The sequence below is a fragment of the Anopheles maculipalpis genome, chromosome 2RL, assembly GCF_943734695.1.
Source record: "Anopheles maculipalpis chromosome 2RL, idAnoMacuDA_375_x, whole genome shotgun sequence".
Taxonomy (NCBI): Eukaryota; Metazoa; Arthropoda; class Insecta; order Diptera; family Culicidae; genus Anopheles; species Anopheles maculipalpis.
The window spans coordinates 56,258,486-56,281,789 of record NC_064871.1 but is presented as its reverse complement, the minus strand read 5'-3'; the positions used below and the strand labels follow the sequence as shown (position 1 = coordinate 56,281,789).

The 23,304-nt window shown below is 36.7% G+C and overlaps 1 protein-coding gene across 1 annotated transcript in view; it reads left to right on the top strand.

Annotated features, from left to right (window-relative positions):
• Positions 1 to 23,304, top strand: part of LOC126559182 (calexcitin-1) — a 228,915-nt gene that overhangs the window by 204,376 nt on the left and 1,235 nt on the right. Inside the window, exons 2-5 of the mRNA XM_050215301.1 lie at positions 16,910 to 16,993; positions 18,280 to 18,332; positions 18,464 to 18,583; positions 22,561 to 22,637. Coding sequence (XP_050071258.1) covers positions 16,933 to 16,993; positions 18,280 to 18,332; positions 18,464 to 18,583; positions 22,561 to 22,637 — 311 coding nt within the window. The 5' untranslated portion in view covers positions 16,910 to 16,932. The remainder of the gene's footprint in view (positions 1 to 16,909; positions 16,994 to 18,279; positions 18,333 to 18,463; positions 18,584 to 22,560; positions 22,638 to 23,304) is intronic.

The window sequence follows — 23,304 nt, the reverse complement described above, 5'->3', positions numbered from 1 at the left end:
ACAAGCGGATTAGGTAAGGTACAATTTGAATTAATGTTGTGTCTTTTATTGTTAGCAGTGGCAAAATATTGACGAACTTCGAGGCAACATCCAAAAAAATAAATTCCTTTTCTTGTTTTTACACTAGCAAACGTTATTGAAATTGCATAGAAAGGCGCTAACAGAACCTATTTTGGTATTTTTGTTTTTAGGTCAATTATCCACACAGCACTGTAAACGCATAGTCATTATTTGTGTTTTTTTTTTGTAATTTATTAACGTTCATCAATCAAAGAGATGCTTTATTATGGCCACTTTCTGAAATCGTTATTTATAGCACTACAAAACAGATTAACGTTCTTTCTTACAACACTTGCTGCTCTATGCTTACACTGCAACCATTCACAAATAACTATTGTTTACCACTATTTGCATCAAACAGAATTGCTAATAAAACTTAATTGTTTTTAAAAAACACCTAGCAAATATTTCAACACTTTTGTGCATACTGAACACTCACCACGATGTATCTATACACAGTCACATCAGGGCAAATCAGTTCAGTGGCCAACGATCGTCTTCCAGTATTGATTATCTTTCGTATATTTATTTTGTTTTTAACCCTCCGTTCGCTATGGATCACTTACGAAAGCACTAAACAAAGACCAAAAGAAAAGACGTTGATCGTAACGTTTGTCTTCGATTACAGCGCTTCACGTCGCGTCTGGTCGAGAGCCGGAGTGAAACTGGAATGTACACAAAGCGTCCGCCGCCTATTCGCAGCTGGGAGCATTCCTCGTGGTTGAGATACTCAGGTGCCCCTCTACGATGGTTTGGGGTTCAGTTTTAGCAAGCTTTGCTCGGAGATGGAAAAGCAGCATAAATTTAAGATCGGAGGCTGAGAAACCATGCCTGAGGGATTTCATAATCAGTTTTTGGTAACAATACACATTTTATTGTTTGCTGATAATACTTTAACTCGATGTAAGAATAAAAGAAAACTATTTAATTTTTATAGTGCAAATTGCAATTGCACTATACACTGCGCAATTGATCTACTCGTTTCAAAATAAAATGATCAAAGTACAAACACACATTTGCACCATCAACTGTAAATTCCATATACAGCGACAGCCTAACAGAGTCACGATTCACCGGTGCTTTTTTTTGTGCTTAATCGTTTTTCCTAACACAATTGAAAGCTTTTCTATAGCTCTGTGCATCATGCAGCACACATCTGACCTTCCTTAGCCGCGAATACTTAACGAAGAAGGAAAATCAATCGCATTGCAATCGAGAGCCTTTCACAACAAATAAAGAAAAACACAATCTGAAGAGTCTGCACAAAACGAGTTTTAAGATTTGACAGTTTTGGAGACAACGTGTGCCTTAATAAATAACTGGTGAAAGCGAAAGGAAGTCTTACATTCCGGTATTGGGTATTATAAAATGTGGCTATTGGCTACGCCCTGCGTCGTAAAATTAGCATGTATTGCACGTTTCTTGAGCACCTAGTTTGAGGTTGTATTACAGGCAGCATTACACTGTGCAGTTATGGTTTTGGTGTTGGTTTTACACAAAAGAAGAGGGATTTTTCAATGACCAAACAGTTTGATATGATTTTCTTTGGTAAAATCTTTGCGCATCATTTTGAGCAAAGGACCTTGCGCGGTTTGCTCTGAATGATCATACGTAAGGAATGCTTGCACAGTTGGACGAAGCTAAAGTTGATATGCTTGATTGATTGATGCTAAACTAAGGTGTCCAAAATAAGTATGCATTCAATGTTCACAACCGAAAAACTTGGTGTTATTATGCTGTTTACTAATGCCAAGATGATACTATTTAGGAAGAGTGTTTTTGTTGCTTGAAAAGTGCCACTCAATGGCAACAAGATAATTTGTTAATTGTATGCAAGGCATAGACTACGAGGGAGGAAAAATGGGACAGAGCGATAATGATATAATAATCCACCTGCAGGCGTAAAGGGGCAACACATTTGATTCCATCCCAATAATTTTCTAATGCTCTGGGCCCTTGCTAACACTTTTCATTACTTTAGGCATCAAAACGGTATTTGTGTGGTTGGTCGATAATGTGATATCGCTTATGTGATCGAAAGACCGATGACAAATTAACCGGCTAACGATAACAGTCGTCCATTCCCTTTGGACAACTTCGTGTTATTACTTCAGAAATTTACCCATTGCTACTATCACTGGGTGTGCAAATTTTTATTCATTCTAAAGAAAACAAAGTTTTGGCCGAAATATTGCGTTGATCAAACTTTGACATCCTTATGCAACCCACACGGAATTTCCTGATTAAATCATCTCGTTCAATCAGCATATTAATTACTATTGAAGAAAATATTGCAACACTGCAACAAGTAACACGTGCCACGGGCAAACGATAATAAAATGACGTAAAATGAATCCAACAGTACTTACAAAGACAGAAGCGCTGGACATAAAGTCTGCGCATCATAAGTAATCATGCTATTCATGTTAATGACGCTCAACTGTTAAACAAGACATTTTATTTAACTGTGAACTGCCGTGTGACTGGGAATAGCGATGGAATCACTGCCTGTGGCTATTGCACGATATAATTAGTTAAATCGTTTGGATATTTGTTTTAAGAGGTATACTCAAACACAAACAATGTAAATTATTAAGACTATATTGACAGTTTACCCGAATCGCCGCATTATTAGTCGAAGGGTGGCCGCTTCTCAAATTGCGTGGTTCCCTTTTTCGCAGTGTATTTAATTTTTGCTGCTTACGACTCATCTCAGCGATGAGTTCGATTGTTGCCTCTTTGTTACTTCATCGCCACAGTTGTTCAGCGTCAGCAACAGTAGACGTCGCGGTACATCTGCTCGAGCGCATCGTTGCCCCAATTTTCGTGGAACATGCATGTAGAGCACAGCACAAGAAATAATAGCACAAAACTAAACGTGGAAACAAATTGTGCGGCACCGCAGGACAAGTTGCCGATTCAGCCTCAATGTGCGCATAATAGATGGGCAGATTTCATACGATCCGTATGATGATGCAGCATCGTATAGAGCAAGCGGAATTTTGGAGTTCCAAAACGATGCTTAATAGCTATCTACTTTATGAGACCGCTACGCATAAAACAGAAATATTTATTTTTATTACGTTTATTTGACATGCTACTGGGCCAATTGAAAAGCGCTTCATGGCACTTCGAAAGCTTTACATAGATTGAAACAGTTAACTGCTTTGATTTTTTTCATTTCCATACCCATCTTGTTGTGGGACAAATACTTTGGAGCCTTTTCACCTAGACCCAATTTCTACTAATCCGTTCTTCTCGTTTAAGCATATGAGCCTAATGTTTTCAAGCCTGTAGCAAGTGGTTTATTGTTAGGAAATCTAATGATCTTCAAATCTGGCTCCAAGATAGGGTGAGAATATTGGTCTTAATGACGGAAAATTAATTGGCTGCATTGACGCGATCTCGGATGCGTGTTAGTGGTTGGTGCAACGTAAAGGCATGACGATCCACACCATATACGTGGGTGAGTATCTGCATCATATCGTCGTTGAAACGCTCGGGTCAAGTCCATATGTAGAAGGACGTGTAACGATGGATTGGTTGAACCATCATTATTTTCGTTTCTTTAAGAAAAAAAAAGTTCAAGGGCACGCAAATGAAAACATCTTTGCTAATAAAAAAAAAAATACAGGAAACGTTGCAAAACTGTAACAATGATGAAAGATGTAATTGGCAATCGGTTCCATTTTACATGTGGTCTGGTCAGATCTTGTATGCGTTGGTGCAATACAATTTCACTACTGTCGTCAGAACTATAATTTTGGTGGCTGTAATGGACTTTTAATTGAAAACCTTTGTTGCGCATTTCTTATTTTATGAGAATTGTTTGAAGTGAATGCAGTATAATTCAGTCATCGAATGGCATGAAAGCAGCAACAGTGCAATAATGGTTTTTGGAACTCTTTTTAGTGGTTTTAGGTTGATTTTGACCTTGAAGCAAGGCAGAATAATCAATTCATATGAACCATTGTTTGCAAACATAGTTTTGTTATGCAGGGTATCCTTTTGAATTTGTCAACTGTCAACTGTCAAAAATCAACTGTTATTTTCTTTCGCCCGTTGCTATGATACTCTGGCGTAGTTGGCAAAAAGTACTTGAAAAAATGTTCTTCGATCATATCAGCTTCCATCAATCAGAGGCTCGTCAATCGGATTTGCTTAACGGGATCGGTTTTTCAACGTGTCAATAGGTGAGCTTTCGAAAGCATTCTTAATACCGTCTCCCTTCGTTTACATGCAACCTGCTTCTTGAGTTAGTGCCGCTAAATAACTAGTCAATGGTCAATCTGACCAACCACTCGCTACGAACCTGTTTATCTTACGTTGAACAAACTTAAAATAATATAATGTTCAATAAATGCTGCTCATAGATGTAACAGGATGTAACAATATATGCGTTGAAGGAGCAATATACATATTTACAGGATTTAGTTATTAAATTAATTTCCGTACTAGTGTAAAATTATTAATAAAATTATTTATCTCAAATATTTCACAAAATTATTCGTCTGCTAAATATATACAAAGAAAACACACAACATTGTAGGTCTCCACACGGCAGGATTGGGGTTCATGTGCCATCCGGATGGCACATCCGATAGTCCTCCGTGTTGATGGATAGTCCTCCGCGTTGAGGACTATCTAATTACGTGGCACCAGCAAGTATAGTAAGCCATTAGATGGCCGACGGGACCTCAAAGTTAATTAAGTCAAGAAGAAGGAGAAGACGAAGATTATTTTGATTATAGTAACATTCGACAGTAACATAGGGTCGAATATCGTTTTAGAATTTCATAGATTCTATAAAAAAATAAAAAAAAAATTTTTTTTTCTTTGAACGTTTTAGCATAGTTGAGCACGGGCCTGCTTGGCTGTTGATGATATAACAGGAAAACAAAGAAGATTAAGCGGATGGCTCTACCAGCTTACAACCGAGTGGGTGAACGGATCGTAGTATAAAATGTGCGGAATAACGACTTATAATTTTATTATATATTCTTAATTAAGCTCTGCTCGTGATCGGTTGTAAAGCTTGATTACATGAAAAATTTAAATAACGCCCGCTAAATAAAAAAAGACACTGGAAATTAGTTTTCCATGCTGCTATTGAAATAAGCAAGACTAGAAATAATTGCCGCGAGAGTCTTAAAGATTCGACCATAGTGCCACTTGCTCAGATTAAACTTGAAAACGATACACTTTTGAAAGCTCCAATCAAGCTTTATGAAAGCTCACATCGGTCAAGTGCTATTTTTCTAGAGCCAAATTTAACCCAGGCAACACTACGCGAAACATAAAAAAGCGTTCTGTACAAGAGTCGCACTTGTTGACATGTTCCCTCTTCAATATTTCTCTACCTTGCCGCATTCGTTATGATTTTACGTTACGTTGCGTTACGTTACGAGATAAACGATTTTAATTCTGGGACCAGCGTTTATCAGCGGGATTATGGTATGTTAAAAGTATTTGAAGGTTTGTTACATATGTATATTAGCTTACAAAGCATTGCTGTTTGAATCGACTGAATATACAAAATAAGCAATATTTATGAACATGGCAATACATGGCAATAATACATTGACAATAATAAGACAAAAACAAAATACAAACATGAAGCCAAGAAACACGAAGAAGCTAAATTTTTAAACCAAGCGCATTATTACATTGCGTATTAAATAGTGAAATTAAAATGTGTTACAATATCGTATTATTGTTGCCTGTAATGCAAGAAAAACGCAGCTGAAAACGTCCCAGAGTAAAAACTGTCAACATTCGCGCTTGCTTACATGTGGATTTGATTAAAAGGACATATGGCCATAAGTAGCCGGTCCTGATAACCTTAAGGGGATCGTGTTTCACAATCACGGACTAGTACCGGAGGGCCCAGGAAGCTGGACTCTTGTACCGAACCGGGATATATCCTCGCAAAGAAGAAGAAGAAGAAGAAGAGAAGGATTTGATTAAAAACAGAAAAAAATCTGTAAGTTTTCTTTTCTCAATCTCAGTTCTCGTAGCGTGGATCAGATAATGAATGAAGTATAACACAAACTCAGTATGATCCACTAGGCAAATGAAATATACTAGCCAATGAAATCACGAAAAATAGAAGCTACGATATAACTGAATGATGCATGTTAAATTTTACATGTCACAAGTTAAAGTCTAATCCAGGACAACAACCATGCTATCACCATTATACACAACCGAGCATGTAGTCCCGTACATACAAGGCAAATAACAGAAATGAAATGTCTTGTTAAATCTATGTATATTATACAGTCATCACAAATAAAGTAAATCAAATAAAGAAAGAAATAAGTTAAAATCTAACTAATCAAGGATCGTTAAAAAATAAAAGTAACTTGTTGTCAGACGATTAGAACGATGATTGACACCCGCTGCTGTAGTGCAAATACCAGGGTTACTACCACCTGGGTCACCAAATAGCTCTACACATACTTCGTCTAAAGTGTTTGAATCAATGACACAACCAACGATTATCAACGGTATTATAGCTCTAAGAATATAGCACGCGTTGCAGGAAGGGCAGCAAAATATGCTCGTATTGCAGTAGTAGAGATCAATGTATCAATAAAGTAACAAAGTTGATGTGAAGAAGAAGCGCCGATTCGATGGCCGGCGTGACCTTAGTGGTCGTTAATCCAAGAAGAAGAAGAAGAAGAAGAAGAAGAAGATTGCTTATTCATGCAGAATATGGATGAACTTCGAATATTGTTTTGTGTATACTATTTACCAGCTATTTAATTGTCCTCAATTTTTGGACAATCTAGTTGGAAAGTCAAACTTCAATACGGGGGAACGATCCGGAAGGGATTTGAACTCCGGTCCTGTTGCATTAATACCAGCAGCCCGCCATTGAATTTCCACCAGTCCACGCCATAGGACAACCGGGCGGTCAGGAGTTTAAAAATTAAATTCAAATCGTTTAATATGGTCTTTACCACTGCCAAAGAATAGAGAGGAAATGCCTTACCATTATATTAATGCAATTTAGTCATCACAAGTGGTGTTGAGAATACGGCATTGTACCGTCATTATTTATAAAATAAAATAAATAATCATTAGCATTAATTAATACAACAAGAAAAAGTCATTTATTTACAATTGATTATTACGGTCCAGTGCCGTATTGTCAACACCGCTTGTGTTGAATAGATGAACAAGAAAAAATCATATCGAATGCAAAAATCAAAAGGTCCTGTCAAAAGTGCTTCAAAGAAAGATTTATTTGGCCAAAATGATGACCAAATGTGTAACAGGTTATCAATGTTAACGGAACATTCTCTTGCTTCTTAGCATCTAACAACACTTTCCCTGTTCTGTGTGTAATTATTAGTTTATTTAAACTTATCTTGTTTATCTCATAGTGATAACGTTGCAGCACAAATTTTTATCAGGTTCTGTTCCATGCAGAAACATTTCCACCTGTTTCTTTGTTCACCTTTTTTTTTAACACTGCAACCGAGACAGGTCTTGATTTGCCATTAAAGACCCCTCCCGGAGCAGCAAGTTCTGTTTACTAGCCGACGGTCCAGTAGAGCTTTGATACCACTTCTTTCATGAAAATAACAAGTTTCGGTGAAGCATTGCCATGGCTCCAAAATCAAGTATATTCTCTGGGCGAAAGATAAGACGTGTTGATATTAAAGCGATACAAATTAATACATTATACAATGTTGCAGGGTCGTTGACTCCTTCGCCAGTACAAAACGGGTAATATACGATTTTGGCATTAATATTAATAAGATTTGTTATGTTTGGGCACAAAGAAAACGTTACCGAAATTGTTTACCGACTGCTTAACGAGACATCAGAGCGGTTTCTTAGCATTGCAACAATTTACTGCAGATAAATTGCGTAATGTGTGAGATGGAACGAGATACGAGATGCGTACAATTGTACTTCAGGGTAGCTGTAAAGATAAATGCACAGGAAAAGATTTACGGGCCTGGGAAGAAGTTGAGTTTGTTGCCTAGACACGGCATCGGATGCGTCAGAATGCGTTGAAAGTGAGTAAAGCACACTATTGAACTATGGACACACTATTACTACTGCAAAATGCAGCAAGATTCGTGTGAACTATTCGATCGCCTCTAAGTTTAAATAGAAAACATAAACATAAACAACATAAGTTATGGATATTTTGTATTGTATGAAAAACAAATGTTCGTAACAGACTCCGAAAGTTGTTGATAGTGTTTATCTTTTTGCACCATTTGAGCTTTAGCGTCTCAATAGCCTTGGGTACTTTATATTATCCATTGAAAAACACTCGAAAAAACAATCAATGAGTGCAAAAAACACGTTAACACTATAAGCCAGCCTTGATTCAAATCCGATTATTTGCACCAGAATGTGTCCACATGTGGCTTAGAATGCTGCCAAAATAAGCATGGATTTGGTGTTCAGCATAAGCTGTAGGATACGCGTTCAAGCGGGAGGGCTGGCAGAAAATTCTTGATAATTGGCGTATTTGGCACACCAAAGCGCTTGTATATGGGTTATACAAATCTCATTTCTATCCTCTCAGTCGTCTCTGCAGAGTGTAAATTAAAGTTCCTGTTTGGTCTGTGCCTTGGCGTTTCCTGAGTATCAAGGGCTACCAAGGGCATTATTCTAATCGTTAGAAATGCATGGTAGGTTGTACATGTGTTTCTAATGGTAAACATTCATGTAATATTTTTCAAGCTTGGATTTTATTACCTAAAGCTATGTGTTATACTTGTTCATTTTAAAAACTTTGCAGTGGCATAACAAGCATTATGTTAATAGTTGAAATCATAGATACCCATTATCAGCCACGATCAGACCCATCAAACCATTAAATATGTGCAGCCTTGGTTCTAAAAATGCGCATGGCCACAGTGTTAGCAAATTTCAATCCAATGAGGCCTTGTACATATCGCCATTATTTGTTCATAATTGAATGTCAAATGAGTCAGCTTTTTGGGCTACGATAATGATGGAATACAGCGGATGTACTAAATTTAAAACTATGATGCATACGGATGTGATTGAGTGATTCCAAATCACTTGTTTATGGATGGATTATGGGAGAATGGAATATGAATAGAAAGAATAGAATTTGAAACCAAAATATGGAATAACATCGTAACAGCGAGCACTTTTAAGTGGAAAGTCTGTTAGCCAAAATGTTAGTGGCGTCCGCAAAGAAAGAGAGGAAGAAGTAGCAGCAACTTTTTTTGTACGCCCTGGGTGTCCAAAGAGTGTCCAGTAAAGAAGCCTTTCCAAACCGTTCTCCCATACGCAGTGTTAATTTTTCAACTTCCATAGAGAATTATAAAGACACGAAAGCCACAAATGGTGGGTCAAGTCCTTTGGATGCTGTAATTCAAAAATGAATACCAGTAATTTTGAGATTGCATGGGTGTACAGTACAGTTTAATAGATTTTTCTAAGGCAAGGTGTCTTTTGATAAATATTAGTTCAATTTAATTAACACAAATTACTTCAAGTAGCTGATTAATATACTAATAGTTGATGGATAGGTCGATACTGCAACGACTATTCGTTTCAAAATTGTTTCATTGCGCTCAAGTGCATGTGCGTAAGAATTTTGCTCAGCTTCAAAAAAGCGCGCTATACACACGTGTAAGCGTTCAGCGTTAAAAAAAAAGATAGCAGAAAAAGCCAACTAACCGTACGGTCGTTTCGATATATAAAATCGTGGAATTTGATGTGTGCTCCTGCCGAGCAAACATGAATATGTCACCGACATTTTCGCACAAGCACTTTGCCCGTCGTACCGGATGTAGGCAAGCAAGGCTGTGTAGTATGCACGAGAAATTGAGTTTGAACGAATGCTTCACAGGATATGCATCCTGTCATTCGAACGACAACTGGCCCAATGGTACATTAACGTTTCTTCGCGAGTCTTTGGGATCGTTCAATTTGGTTTAGCTTGGCGTCGAATCACTCGTTTTTTTTTCATAAATGTATTGTTTGAGACACCTTAGCGGGGGTTGGATTTTTTACGTTGCGGATAGTTTAAAATTCTCTTATGTTGGGATCCGAACAGCAAACACAAAACTCGCATCGAAAAACCCGAACACCGGCCCCAAAAAGGCCAGGTCGGGGCAATGCGAAACACGAAGCGCAGGATAAAAATGAGTAAAAAGCACCAATAACTGCAGAGAACCTTCGTCCTAGATAAGGCTGAGTGACTACGGAGCCTCCCTGCATATTTGTGGGAGAGAGTGAACTCGGCTTGCAACCATTAATAGCCAGCATGCGGACAGCAGAGTCTCTTACCCTTACAATTGTCCTATGCGCCAACTCCCGGGGTTCCGCGATTGTGTAGGGAACTCGTTTGAATCGTGCTCAAATTTTGCTCCCGAATCGTTCGTCCGAAACATCGCTACGGTTCTCTCTTGGATGCGTGCAAGGTAGTACCCGAGCCTGGAATGCTGGCCCTGTTGACACTAATGGAAACAATTATAGCACAACGAGCAACGAGCAGCAGCTTTAGGGGTCAAATGTTCATATTGGCACCTTTGAGTTTCTGCTGATCATACTAGGAGGATGAGCATTGGTTAGAATTCTTCATTAGATAATTATGATAATACTAAACGCTTTATAATAAATTAAAGAATATTGGTATATTTACATTAAACATAAAACACAAAGAAATTTTTCGTGAGTTCTTCGACGCATAGAAACAATTTTTATTCACATTCATATGATATGAAAATAATTTAGTATCAAGTATGGATTTTATTCGGTATTTAAAAATTACTTTAAAACATCCAAAGTTATATAGCTTATACAATGTTTCAAAAGATACTATTTATACTGGTATCATAAGACCCCTTTTCAATATTTGGTCATTTTGGTAGGTACACATTTGCATGCGTTAGTGTAGAACCCATTGTTTCTTATCGCTCGGGTTTGGCGTTAGTCGTACCTATAAAAGCAACCGTACAGTGCGACAATTTGCCGTATTCTTCGTGTGCCTGGTTAACAGTTCATACCACCTTCGCCTTCTCCACTAAGGACAGGTATCAGCAGTGAACTCATAACTTAGTGCATCTGCGTTGGTCATCGAGTACGCTGGTACGTTTCAGTGCGTTTTAATCGTATCCTTAAGGAGCGCGAGTTTGTGTGTGTGTGTGTGTGTGTGTGTGTGTGTGTGTGTGTGTGTGTATTCTTAAATCGTATTCATTGCGATAAGCATGCTTCATAACAGTGCAACATAACATTTAACAATTCAAAAACATACCAACAATCGATCACCGATGATCGGTGTATAAGAAGGGATTCATTGGAAATTTTTGTTTTACTCATAAGAATTATAGAATTTATACTAAACTGTTGTGTTTATAAGTGTAAAATGTGATTTTCCGTACTATATTTTCCTGTTACCCATGAACTGATCATTTATGTATTTACCATTAGATATGACAGTGATTAGAGAATACATAGAATGCACCTGAATTTAAGCTAAACTTACAAAGATAACGTTTTCAATTGAAGTAAGTTGAACAGATCATAAGAAGATTGTTGTGCAGACGTTACTGAAATCACGCTGTTAAACAGAATGATGACCTAATTTGTAGATGCTAGCGAAATCTCAATCAAGAATCTTAAAAGTGAATTGTATACATTGTGAATATTAACATGTTCACCTAATGAGCCAAAAATAAACCATTTGTTTCGTCCCTTTTTTCAAGATACTACTAGTTAGTGCTTACCGTATAGTGTTTTACAAAACGTTTGTTTTAAATCGTACTCGGAAAATAAGTCCTTTACACGAAGAGGGAGAGGTTAGTTCAGATGAGTTCCCATCAGTCTTGAAAATTTATCAATCACCCTCGTGAGGTGAGGTGAGTTTACAGAGCACATGGTTCAGGAGAAATGAAAACCCCAAATGTTTGGATTGTGGGTCAGCGAAGCATTACGAACTGCACCAAAAACCATCTGGTGCCCCTCTAGCTAGGTATGTTATTTGTTAAGTCAGTAATGCCTTTATACTTAAACTTTCTTGAATGGTTCTATATTTAAACTAATGATGTACAAATACTATGTAACTAAAAATGTACAAATTCATCCAAGATTTACGCTTATAAATGGAAACCGTTTTATTGTATGGAATAAACAAAAAAAATTATTAGATATTTTTATGTACTTTTTTTATAGAACATTAACTGGTTAACTAAAAGATGAAAGCATGACTAACGTTACATGATGTATAGCAACAGTATGATATACTATATGCATGTGGCAGAGTGTAAACCAGCTCAAAAAATAATATTATGTATCAATTCTCGGATGGATAGATAACAGACACCACCCGACACCAACAGTGCTTTGAGGAATAGCGTAAAGTAGAAATAGATAGTGCTAAGGACTAAAGATAGAACACGGGAGCGCCACCGATTGCGAACTCATGCGGCCTAGGTGCCTAGATAATTGTTAATCCTTTCGAGCTTAGTATAAGGATTGGTAATTATCACATCGAAAGAAGGCGTGGAGAAAGACAATGTGACAATGTGAAGGAAAGATAGGATCTGAACGACAAGAATGTCTGACGCTAGAATGAGGAACTGCCGATTATAATGCATTAGCAAGTATTATCACACACGCCTTGATTAAACTGTTTTCCTGAATATTTCTTAAAAAATGTAAAAGGAAGCATATTCAAAACTGATCAAATAGAATAGTTCGATATAATTTATACCTGTTTTGCGAATTTCGGCATCTTGAGCATCATCACACTAGCGATTTGATGGGTTCTCTTTATTCGTCTACGTTCCTCGTACAAGATGTCTCAAAAAGAAGAATAGAAACTGTACATTGCTTGATTTTTTGTCCGATAGAAAATGGTCAAGGTGATCGAGGTAAAAGCAAACACTATCATCAATCTCTTCACTATACTGTCTCTGTTATCCATCAGGTCAACCTGGCTTTACGGTTTAACACATTTTAGGCGCCAAGTTTGCACTCGTCAATCGATGTTGATATATTGAGCTATGTACGCTTTCATGGATCAGCCTTCACATTGACGTGAAATGTATTCATCTACGTGCCAGGTGTCATCACTTCCATCCACGTTGAGTGGATGGGAAGAATGGAGGAAAGCCTATAGAGCTTTTTGCTCTATGAAACGTTGCTATTCGGAATACACATTTGCCAGCACGTATGAATGGCCCCTCTGCATGGCCCTTGGAGTCGGGGCCATTTAGATGTATATTTATAATCGTTGGAAGTTAAAAATTCGCATGCTGTCCATTGCAAAAAGTTCAGTTTGAAGTGGAAAAAATTAAATCAAAAGCTTTAAATTAATAACTGCATTTCGTGTACAGAAATCATAAGAATATTACACAGTGTCAAGGAGATTTTAAATTAAAAGTGAACCAATGATTAATCAACATTATACGTGTATTATTATACATATGAAGACAAGAAGTTTTTTCGTTTTGCTACAAGCGCTTGAAGCTCAAATGATTTGAATAACAATTATCTTCTTTAAATAAATGCAATTATGAAGTGATATTAAACTTATTTAGAAAGCAAAGTTTATACTTCGATTAAAAGCTAAAATTTAAAGTATGACTATATCTGTAAGCCGAAATGCAAACTTTTATAATGTTTTCAGTTTAAGGTGCAGGATCTTGCAACAGAAGGACAATTTTCGTTATCTATTTTATCTACGAACCGATAACTTCATTCCATTCCGTGTGGAGGGTTATATTCTTGTGGGAATAAAACTCATTTAATTGGTCAGGTTCTCTGCCACCAAAAGAATGGAGTGGTACGAGTGTATCGATGTTGTGGTATACGCTCATAGCTAAGATTTGTTGGAGAAGATTATAAAACCCGTTTCGATCCTTAGCACAAAACGTAAGAATGTTACCATATACTACACAATGCTACACAATGGAAGGTTGGTTGAATACAACAGTCCATCGAACACAAAGTAAGGAGTACTGTGGAGTTGTGCAGTGTATCAGGTCGGCCTAATGGCAGGGTGATAGTGAGGACGGTTGCTAACACGAAAGGACTGATACCAGATTCCATTCATTTCTCCAAACGCACAACTAACTATTCAATGGGTATTTTAAGTCCCATAATTGGCAAACCAGAACTCTTTGAGAATGTTTTTTGTCAAAGACAAGGAAGAAGAAGAAAAAGTTTTGCTGCACACACACACAAAGATTGTTTGAAATATCGAACATTAATTTTGTTGTTGCTTCAAAAGAAGTGCTTTATTTTCATACAGTATACCAAACCGTAGTTTAACTAAAATGGTCGACTGGAGCACCTAAAGCAAATTTCACCCAGATCGATGCTGTGAACATTTGGCTGGGTGCCCAGGCGCTTATGTTGCCGTTGGTGGCAGTTAGATCAATTTTCAATTGTTCCAGAAATAATTTTAGAGGAAAAAATTGAAATAATTTGAATTAGTTGGAACATCCATTGAAAATGGGACAGCAAAGCATAATAAACGATGCACAACAAGCTACACTTGTCTAAAATTCAAAGGGAAACTTCCTGTTTTCATTTGCAATTGATTGCTTCGCTTAAGAAAGCAATTAAAACTTTTCCTAAGTTCTTCCAATGTTTTAAAGGAATTTAATGAGGACTTAAAGAGAGTACAATTAACGACAGGTAGTAAACTAATCATGTACATCAAGATCTAAAATGGAAATGTTGCATCGTGGTACTAATACTATCGAAAAAAAACGCCTTTTTTAAATCGAACGGACTGCCATGACGCTCGAATAACATTAAATATTGTCATACTACTTTTTTTTTAAGTTCCCAGTTTTGTGAACTATTCATCAGAAATAAAGTCGAAGCATTTTTAAGGGTAATTAGGTTCACAAAGTCTATCACAAGACAATTTACAGCACCATAAACAATTTTATCTTCAAATCCCTTGAAATAAATAAATTCATTGTTTGTTTTTCATTAAACCTGATGTATTTCAATAGCTGACAATATTTTGACATTCTACAAACTGATGTATTTTTGAATATAATCCTATGCTCATTGCATGTCACGAGTATATAACATGGAAGTTGTTTTTGCTTCTGTACAGAAGCTGTTTTACAAACCAGGGCATGCTGCCCTACTGCATTTTGCCGCAATTGAAAACAGCACACGAACAATGAAATCAACTGGAACATATGTAAAACAATACAGAGTATGAGCAAAGTGTACGCATGAATCAATTAATCATTGAAATATTGAATGCTCATAACACTCATACTGTATTCCCCCGTCTGTCTATCCGTCTAAAGAGTAATCAATTATATTAAGGATGATTATTCATATCCCATGATGCAGATCTCAACGGGCCTTGTTATCGGAGCGTATTGTTAAAAGTATACTGTAAATTGAATTGCCATCAATTAGTAAGTACAAATTGCATTGGGTGGATAAATAAAATAACTGCATTGAACAAACAGCCACTCCGTCAACGGATAGTCGAACATGATGAAGCTAAATAAACCATGTCAAAGTCTTTGTAGCTGATAGAATGAATGATTGTTGTTACACAAAAGAAGTTTGACAGCTTAAAATGCAGTAGTGCCAATGGGCAAAATATATATATTTTATTCCGCAATAACGGTTTGGCCTTATTGCTGCCAATACAGCATGGTTTTTTTACCGTGCGTTTTAACCTTTACAAAAAGCCTTTTTGTTTTGATGTTCTAAACCCCTGTAAAAGGTATACATTTTTAACCGTAAATCATTTAATTGCTATCGTTATTGTCTCCATGGAAAATAAGCCATTTTGTACTTCTTGAGTCCATTCAATACTACTTACGATATTGGGAAGGTTGTTTGAAGTAGGTTCTTTAGGGAGATTAAAATTTCCAATATGAATGAATTAAGAAGCAACACGGCTAGGCCGTTTTGTTGGAATAGCAAAAAATGAATGAACCAAGTTCTCTGTCTCTCGAAGAGGCACGTTCTTCAAAAGTTCCTATGTTTAACACAGAACAAATAAATAGTACCTTACAAAAACGCTTATTTTTGGGTCAAAATTAAAAATGTTGCGTACTTTAATCTGTTAATTTTTTATTATTATTTCGAAAAAAAAACCTACAAGAGCAAAAAGTATACTTTCGTAATAACAATACTTCAAACTTAAAACATATTAATTATCATACAAGTTTACATAATTAACAGGTTGGCTGATAAGTCTCCGGTCTAACAAAGAAAAACACATTTTTTTGTCAAAATTTGTTTCTATTATTCAACATAGTTCCCTTCAAGAGCGATATAACGATTATAACGACCTTCCAATTTTTTGATACCATTTTGGTAGTACTCCTTCGGTTTTGCCTCAAAATAGGCCTCAGTTTCGGCGACCACCTCTTCATTGCAGCCAAAAATTTTCCCTGCGAGCATCCTTTTGAGGTCTGAGAACAAGAAAAAGTCGCTGGGGGCCAGATCTGGAGAATACGGTGGGTGGGGAAGCAATTCGAAGCCCAATTCATGAATTTTTGCCATCGTTCTCAATGACTTGTGGCACGGTGCGTTGTCTTGGTGGTGGAAACAACACTTTTTTCTTCTTCGTTCTTTTTTCGTTCGTCAAGCAACCAAAAGTTGCTTGACAAAAGAAGCTCTGTCTCACAAACTAATTGACATACAGACGTCAAATTTTGACACGAATCCTTTGAAGGTTGGTGCTTTATAAAAATAATATGCATTTAATACTAGCGGCGCCATCTATGTGTCAGACCGGGGACTTATCAGCCAACCTGTTATATACGAAATTTTATAACTGTGTTTAACTTGTATGCGAACCCTTGCTTTACATTATGTTTATATTTATTTTTAGATTGATAAGCAGTAAGCAGCAGTAATCAACTAAAAATGTCGCCAATCTCGGACTTTCGCAAGAAGAAGCTGCTGTATGTGTTCAATGTATTCTTCGGTGAGTATCATTTTACTAAAAAATGTAAAATAAGAATTCAAAAAGTTACAAAAAGGATGGGTAATATTGACGATAAACACCACTCAAATAACGACAAAAACAAAAATTTGAAGAGGTCAAAAATGGTTAGGATCGCGTAAATTGTTTATGTTACTTTGACCAACAAAAAGACAAAGTTTATTTAATTTAGTTTTTTTTTATTCCTGTACAACGGCCAGGCCGTATTGCTAAAAAAGTTTATTTTATTTATAATTAATTATGACGGTACAATGTCGTATTGTCAAAAAAGATAAAGTTTGTCTAAAGATTTTTCGCACCGTTCTACTATGACTAGAATTTTATTCTGACAATATCATGCTAAGATGAATGTCGTTTAACATACACACCACTGTGATGACATTTCAAAGCTCAGCGACATTTAAATTGATTTTGGCGCGACCAGTTACGGAAAATTTAATACGAACATCAGATTGTGATTCATGAGTCAACAACATCAAAGTCTGATGATGGAGACAGTATCACAAAATATCGTTGATGGTGAAAAAATGAAATAGCAGTAAAGTCTTCTGTAAAATATGGTGACATTTGCAAAGAAAGCTTTGAAATGCACAGCTCCCAACAAATATGGCGTTGAACATGTTGATGGACAGAAAGTCTTGTATTTATACTACATTTCAACCGAGTATGCCCGGGATAAGGCAAAGAATAAGGAGGAAAAGCCTTATCAATATGATTATTAAATATACTCAACACAAGCGGTGTTGACAATACGGCACTGGACCGTCATAATTAATTATAAATAAACAAATAAATACCACATTTATCAGTAATCATGGTATGAAAGAAAAACTTGAAGTTCGTACTTTATACTTTTTAAATGTTACAAACTAAGATCTATACATGCTTTATTGTTTATCGAGCTACGGATGAAGTGTCCAAGGTCCATGGAAATTTATCGAGAAAGAAGACACACATGACAAACCAGTAATTGTTCTAAGAAACAAGACACGAGATAATGTATATTTTCGGAAACATAAATTGCATGCATTTCTTCGAAATCATGTTTCATCGAAGATTCAAAAGGTTCACAATGTTCTCGTTCGTTAATGCAATGAAACGACACTGGAAATTTGTACAAAAAAAACTTCTTCTTTTTATGATTACAATTACTACTTGCTGTTTCATCATAACGGATTGCCATTGTACATTGTCATAATAACCATTGTAAAACATTTGTTACCAACCTGCAATTACATCCTGCTAATACTAACTTTTGTATTGAATAGATGTCAACCAGAGTGGAGAAATCGACCGTAAAGATTTCGAATTAGCTATCCAGGTGGGTAAATATTACTGAAATCAGTACGAGTTAGACATACTTTACAGAAAATGCTTTACAACACATAACTAACCAATTTCGTTTCTGGTTCTTCATACTTCTTCATGGGGTGGCATATTTGGGGGTTTTAGAAAATCTGTGAACTTCGCGGCTGGCCGGCTGGTAATCCAAAGAATGTAGAAACGCACGATAGTATGTTCAAGATCTGGGAAGGCTTGCGCTCCAAGGCGGATAAAGATAACGATGGTCAGGTAAGCGAAACTTTTCTTTCTCGCGTTGATTTGAATTTAAAAGAGCGTACAATATTTTTAATCCATTCCGCCTTACTCCACGAGCGTAGCATGAGTGAGTGAGTTGCGGTTGAATGAAAAAGCTAGAGCTAGAGTTTTGCGTGACAGATAAAAAATAAGCAACAAAAGTACATGGCAGAAAAGTTTAGCAAGTCGTTTCATTTATTGCTTCATAAAAAAAGGATCTACACTGAAGAATATTCTTAGCCTTCAACATTTCAACACAGCTCAAGTTTAAACGTTAATGTTTGAGGTACGTTACTTCCACGTCATATACTTCTATTATGAGCATTGAGCGTTCTGGAAGATATGACACACTTTAGATACATTTGTGATTATCAGGATAAGTGCGATAATCGAGAGCGATAATTAAATAATGTTTCTTTCTAAGCAACGGAGATAGAAAGTGTAATGTGACTTGTTTTTTCAGCACATTTAGCAGCTAACATTGAGCATTGAACCGCATGATTGTCTGAACGTATTTCGTGGACTTAGTTTTAGTTGTCCCTCTCCATTGCTGTGGTTTAACACCTATTCATTCACAAACGTTCAAAACTCTAGTAGAGGGGTTTGTATAGTTCTCACCGAAAAGTGTTGCGTGAAAACAACTAAGCTCCATTTTACGCTTGTGAATCATACCGTATGTTTCGGGCGGTAAAGCTCCACTATGTGTACGGCTTTGCATTCTGATTTGTAGAACGCGACATCACGAACCAAGTGAAGATTAATGATCTGAGGATTAGTTTGAGCACAGCAGAGAGCAACTATAATATACTGTGTAGAGCGATTATGCGTCCGATGCGTGGAATACGATGACTACTCCTTTCGAGCACTTGTTTGGGGCTCTGTGTTATGAGCACCGGTTCAAAACGAAAATGGTTTCTTATAGGCTCATCATGACTACTGAAATTTATCGTTTATTTGGTCGTGTGGTTAAAGTGGCTAGTGAAAATACTTTCATACCATGAATGAAAAATGATATGATGGTAAATTGATAATAACTAAGGGTTAGTCCAAACGTTAAAACATGTTGACTTTTTTTTTACCTAACAACCTAACCTCAAGTATGAACCATATTTCGTAATTTGATGGTTGACTTGTAAGTCTAACCGTCAATCTTCGTCGTAAAGGATTTAGATCAGGTCTAGATATTTCAATCGTAGCATGTTGTTTGTATGCGTATCAACAGGCCGCAGACTATGCCGCATCACGTGCTGCAGCTTGTCAAATAACTGACAGTTATGGAAGAAAGGAATACTTGAAGTGAAGATTTGAACTCCTTCCATCGCGATTATTCTTCTATGATTTTTTAACTGATAAAAAAAACATACCATCTTGTTTGCAGACTTTGCCCATTGTTTGTATTTTCTCTATTAAAGAAAAATGTTGTCTTTTTCGTATTTTTTTATTTTTTTTGGTAGTCAATTAATCTGTACAAGAATTGGTAAAAGAGGAATTTGGAAATGGGAAAATCTCCATTTTTATTACAAAAAAAAAAAAAAACCCCACAAAAAGCAGCACAATAAATCATATACCATCGTGGTTATTTGCCATTATATTTCTGACGACTTCCATGCAATAAAAACGTGCCGCTACCTGGAAAGCACAGATAATTGTGCATCGTGAAAGCAAACGCAAGATGCAGTAAGCGCTTCAATTCTATTTGCAAGGTTTGCAATTTAGAATGAGGCTAGTGTTGAACGCGTTTGCAAAACGTGAAACGAGTCGTGTCAGCAGTTTTTGCTATGCCTTTGGTGCAATCGACAAGCTTTTATTTATCACGGCACAAGCACTGCAAGGAGCAGAGCAAATTTGATTGCATCTCTTAGGCAGGAGCTAGTAACGTTGTCCTGTTTCATGAGACAGGGTTCGGCCGTGGTGCTTTTAGTCACAAGAAAAAGAGATTATAGAACTGGGCGGATCAGTTGCCGGTTTTTTGTATGAAGTTATGGAATGTAAAATGTGAAAAAAATATATACATTTTTTGTACCTTATTTATTTATTATTTTTTGTAGAAAAAAACTATTAAAACTCAGATCGATGTAAAATCCGCAAACTATGGCACTACTTAGATAAATTTGTATTGAAAAGAACCCTAGTAGTGGTTGTTGGCTTGAGAAGGAAAGCCAATGTTCAATAAATTACTGTTACAATTTTGTGATGCGTTTCGTAATATACTGTGTTTATTTAGTATCTGCTCTTGAGCATTGTTTTGCATTCAGCAGTAGAGGTGTGTTGCGAGTAAAGTGAAGAGGCAGTTTATTGATACGTGCATATGGGCTTAGCCTTTATAGACTAACCATTTTCAAGCAGCGCACGTTTCGAGCTTAACACAATATTCATGTAACTAGAAATAATAGCTTTAGTCTTTTTCTTTGTTTTTTTTTTGCAAAGATTTTCCCTGGAGCAATACTGCTTGGCAATACTATCGGTTTTTTGTACATTTTTAATATTACTAAGAACAAGATGTAAGAGTGTAAGAACAAACTGGTCGTGACTCACACCCTGTTGTCATATACGATACACAGGAGAATAGCCGCTTGGTCGTCGGAAACGTATCCCACTGGGAGACCAGGCGTCTTCGACGGGCATGACCGAATTTGGGGCTACGTAATATAATTTAAGTCATGTTAGTTTATGGACACAGACCAGTAGAGCTCACTCGTTGCATCGAGGATGTGATGTGCAAAATTTCTGACCCTATCAACAGAATAGATACACTACTCTGTGAATGTACTTTAAGGCTTCAAGTCATTTATTAGTTTGGATTTTCTCTTTTGCTCATTGTTGGAGCATAGCGTGAAAGTTAGATTATGGCAAGAGGGTATATGTCCATATAAGAAGTTTACCCGTGGCTTGTACTGTGTTGTATAAACTTATTGCCATATGCACGAGAAAATTTAGGTCTCACATTTTCTGTAGAGCAGACAATTCTTCTGGCCGGTGATAGAAATAACCGAGAGTTTTGTTTTTGAAAAGGACCTTCCAAAACTTCTATTTACGATGTTGACTTCTCAATTCCAAAATTGAGAATTGTACACGATGAAACGATTGACTAAAATCATAGTGCTCTTCCAAAACCTAAAAAGGATTTATTTGAAAAGAATGTTTGGAAACAAATGTTCTATGACATCCCATGATACAGTCGTTCCTAGACATAGAGTTTGGCTATCGATGTGCATGTTGTTTGTCGTCAGAAGGCGATTAATGCGGTCATTTGTGCCGGTACCACATTTGAGTGTTTTTTCTCCTTTTCGGCACATCGTTCATAACATGGCAGCTGAATGTGTGCAAACCATACAAACCTAACGAAACCTCTGGTACATTCAAAACTGGAACGTTGCCAGCAGATATATTAAATTAATCGTGCCAAAGAACTCCCAATAGCACACATTTTGAAACAAGGTAAAGCCATGCGTAGCGGTCGCACGTGTTCTGTTTATAAATCAGGGCATCGCTTTTACTGCTGGAAAATTAAACCCCGTGAATCTCGAATGACCACGGCTAGAATGAAACATTTTCCAAAAAATGTGCAAATGTGACCGAGCGAAAAATATGTCAATGAAAAGAGGAAGAATTTTGCGCAATGCGTGTGGCATGGATACTGCCGATGCTACCGTAAAAGAAGTCGGGCTGAATTCAAACATTTTACACACTCACGTCTATGTGAAATTCGAGTTAGAGAATGTTGATGTGACAAACACTCTTTTTAAAAATGGGGTTTTCCTTAATGTTCTTGGCGTACTACACTCGGGTAGCTGTGGCTTTGTGTTGTTTTAAACTACTCTACCAGCGTTCTATGCTCTAAGTTTCTATCATCATCACGGTAAAGTGCCAGTCTGCCCTATGATTACATTATGCTCGTGGCAATATCAATCCAGCTTGTGTAAATTATGAAAAGAGTTGTTGACCAAATATGCTTTTCTTTCTCCTTTCAGGTGTCTGTTGATGAGTGGTGCAACATGTGGGATGCCTATGCTAAGGACCCAAGTACTGTTATGGACTGGCAACTGAGGTATGTTCTCGCTTGTGTTGGGAACTAATTTTGTTGTTTGTCGTACATAGAATTTGGGTTTCTTACAAATTAAACATATTCGTAACTATCTTTTAAAGAGTCCTGGGTTTGAAAACAAAACTATTTCTATTTATTACTTCACTGTCCTTGCTGTTCGTTATATACTTACTTGTTGTATATCTTAGTATCTAAAACTTATCTACAGCACTTTAAACGCCCATTAACCATGATTTAAATTAGTGCTTGTAACTGGTTTCTGAAATTTAAGACGTACAATGCTGTGGAACACAATGGTTGTCGGTGGATCACTCTCCATTGTGTTGAAGACAGTAAGTGAGTTCATTCGAAACGGATGTTTGTGAAGAGGAATAATACCTGTCGGAAAGCGAGTATAAATTAAATCCCTTTATTTCCCTGATTTCTCAAGAACTAGCTTCAAGTTGGGAAAATAATTTATGTCACTGATAAGATGAAGTGTAGGACAAGCGTGCTACGGATGCTGCTGTTGAATTATTGGTCACTGCGTGTCACATGACAAAATTTTCAGTTCTAATATTTGCCAATGCGATAAAAAATAAATAAATTAAAATTTGCAATCAAAATGTTGTTTAGAAATAGTACAGCATAATGTTGATACAATAGTCGCTACTGGATTACCAATCGGTTA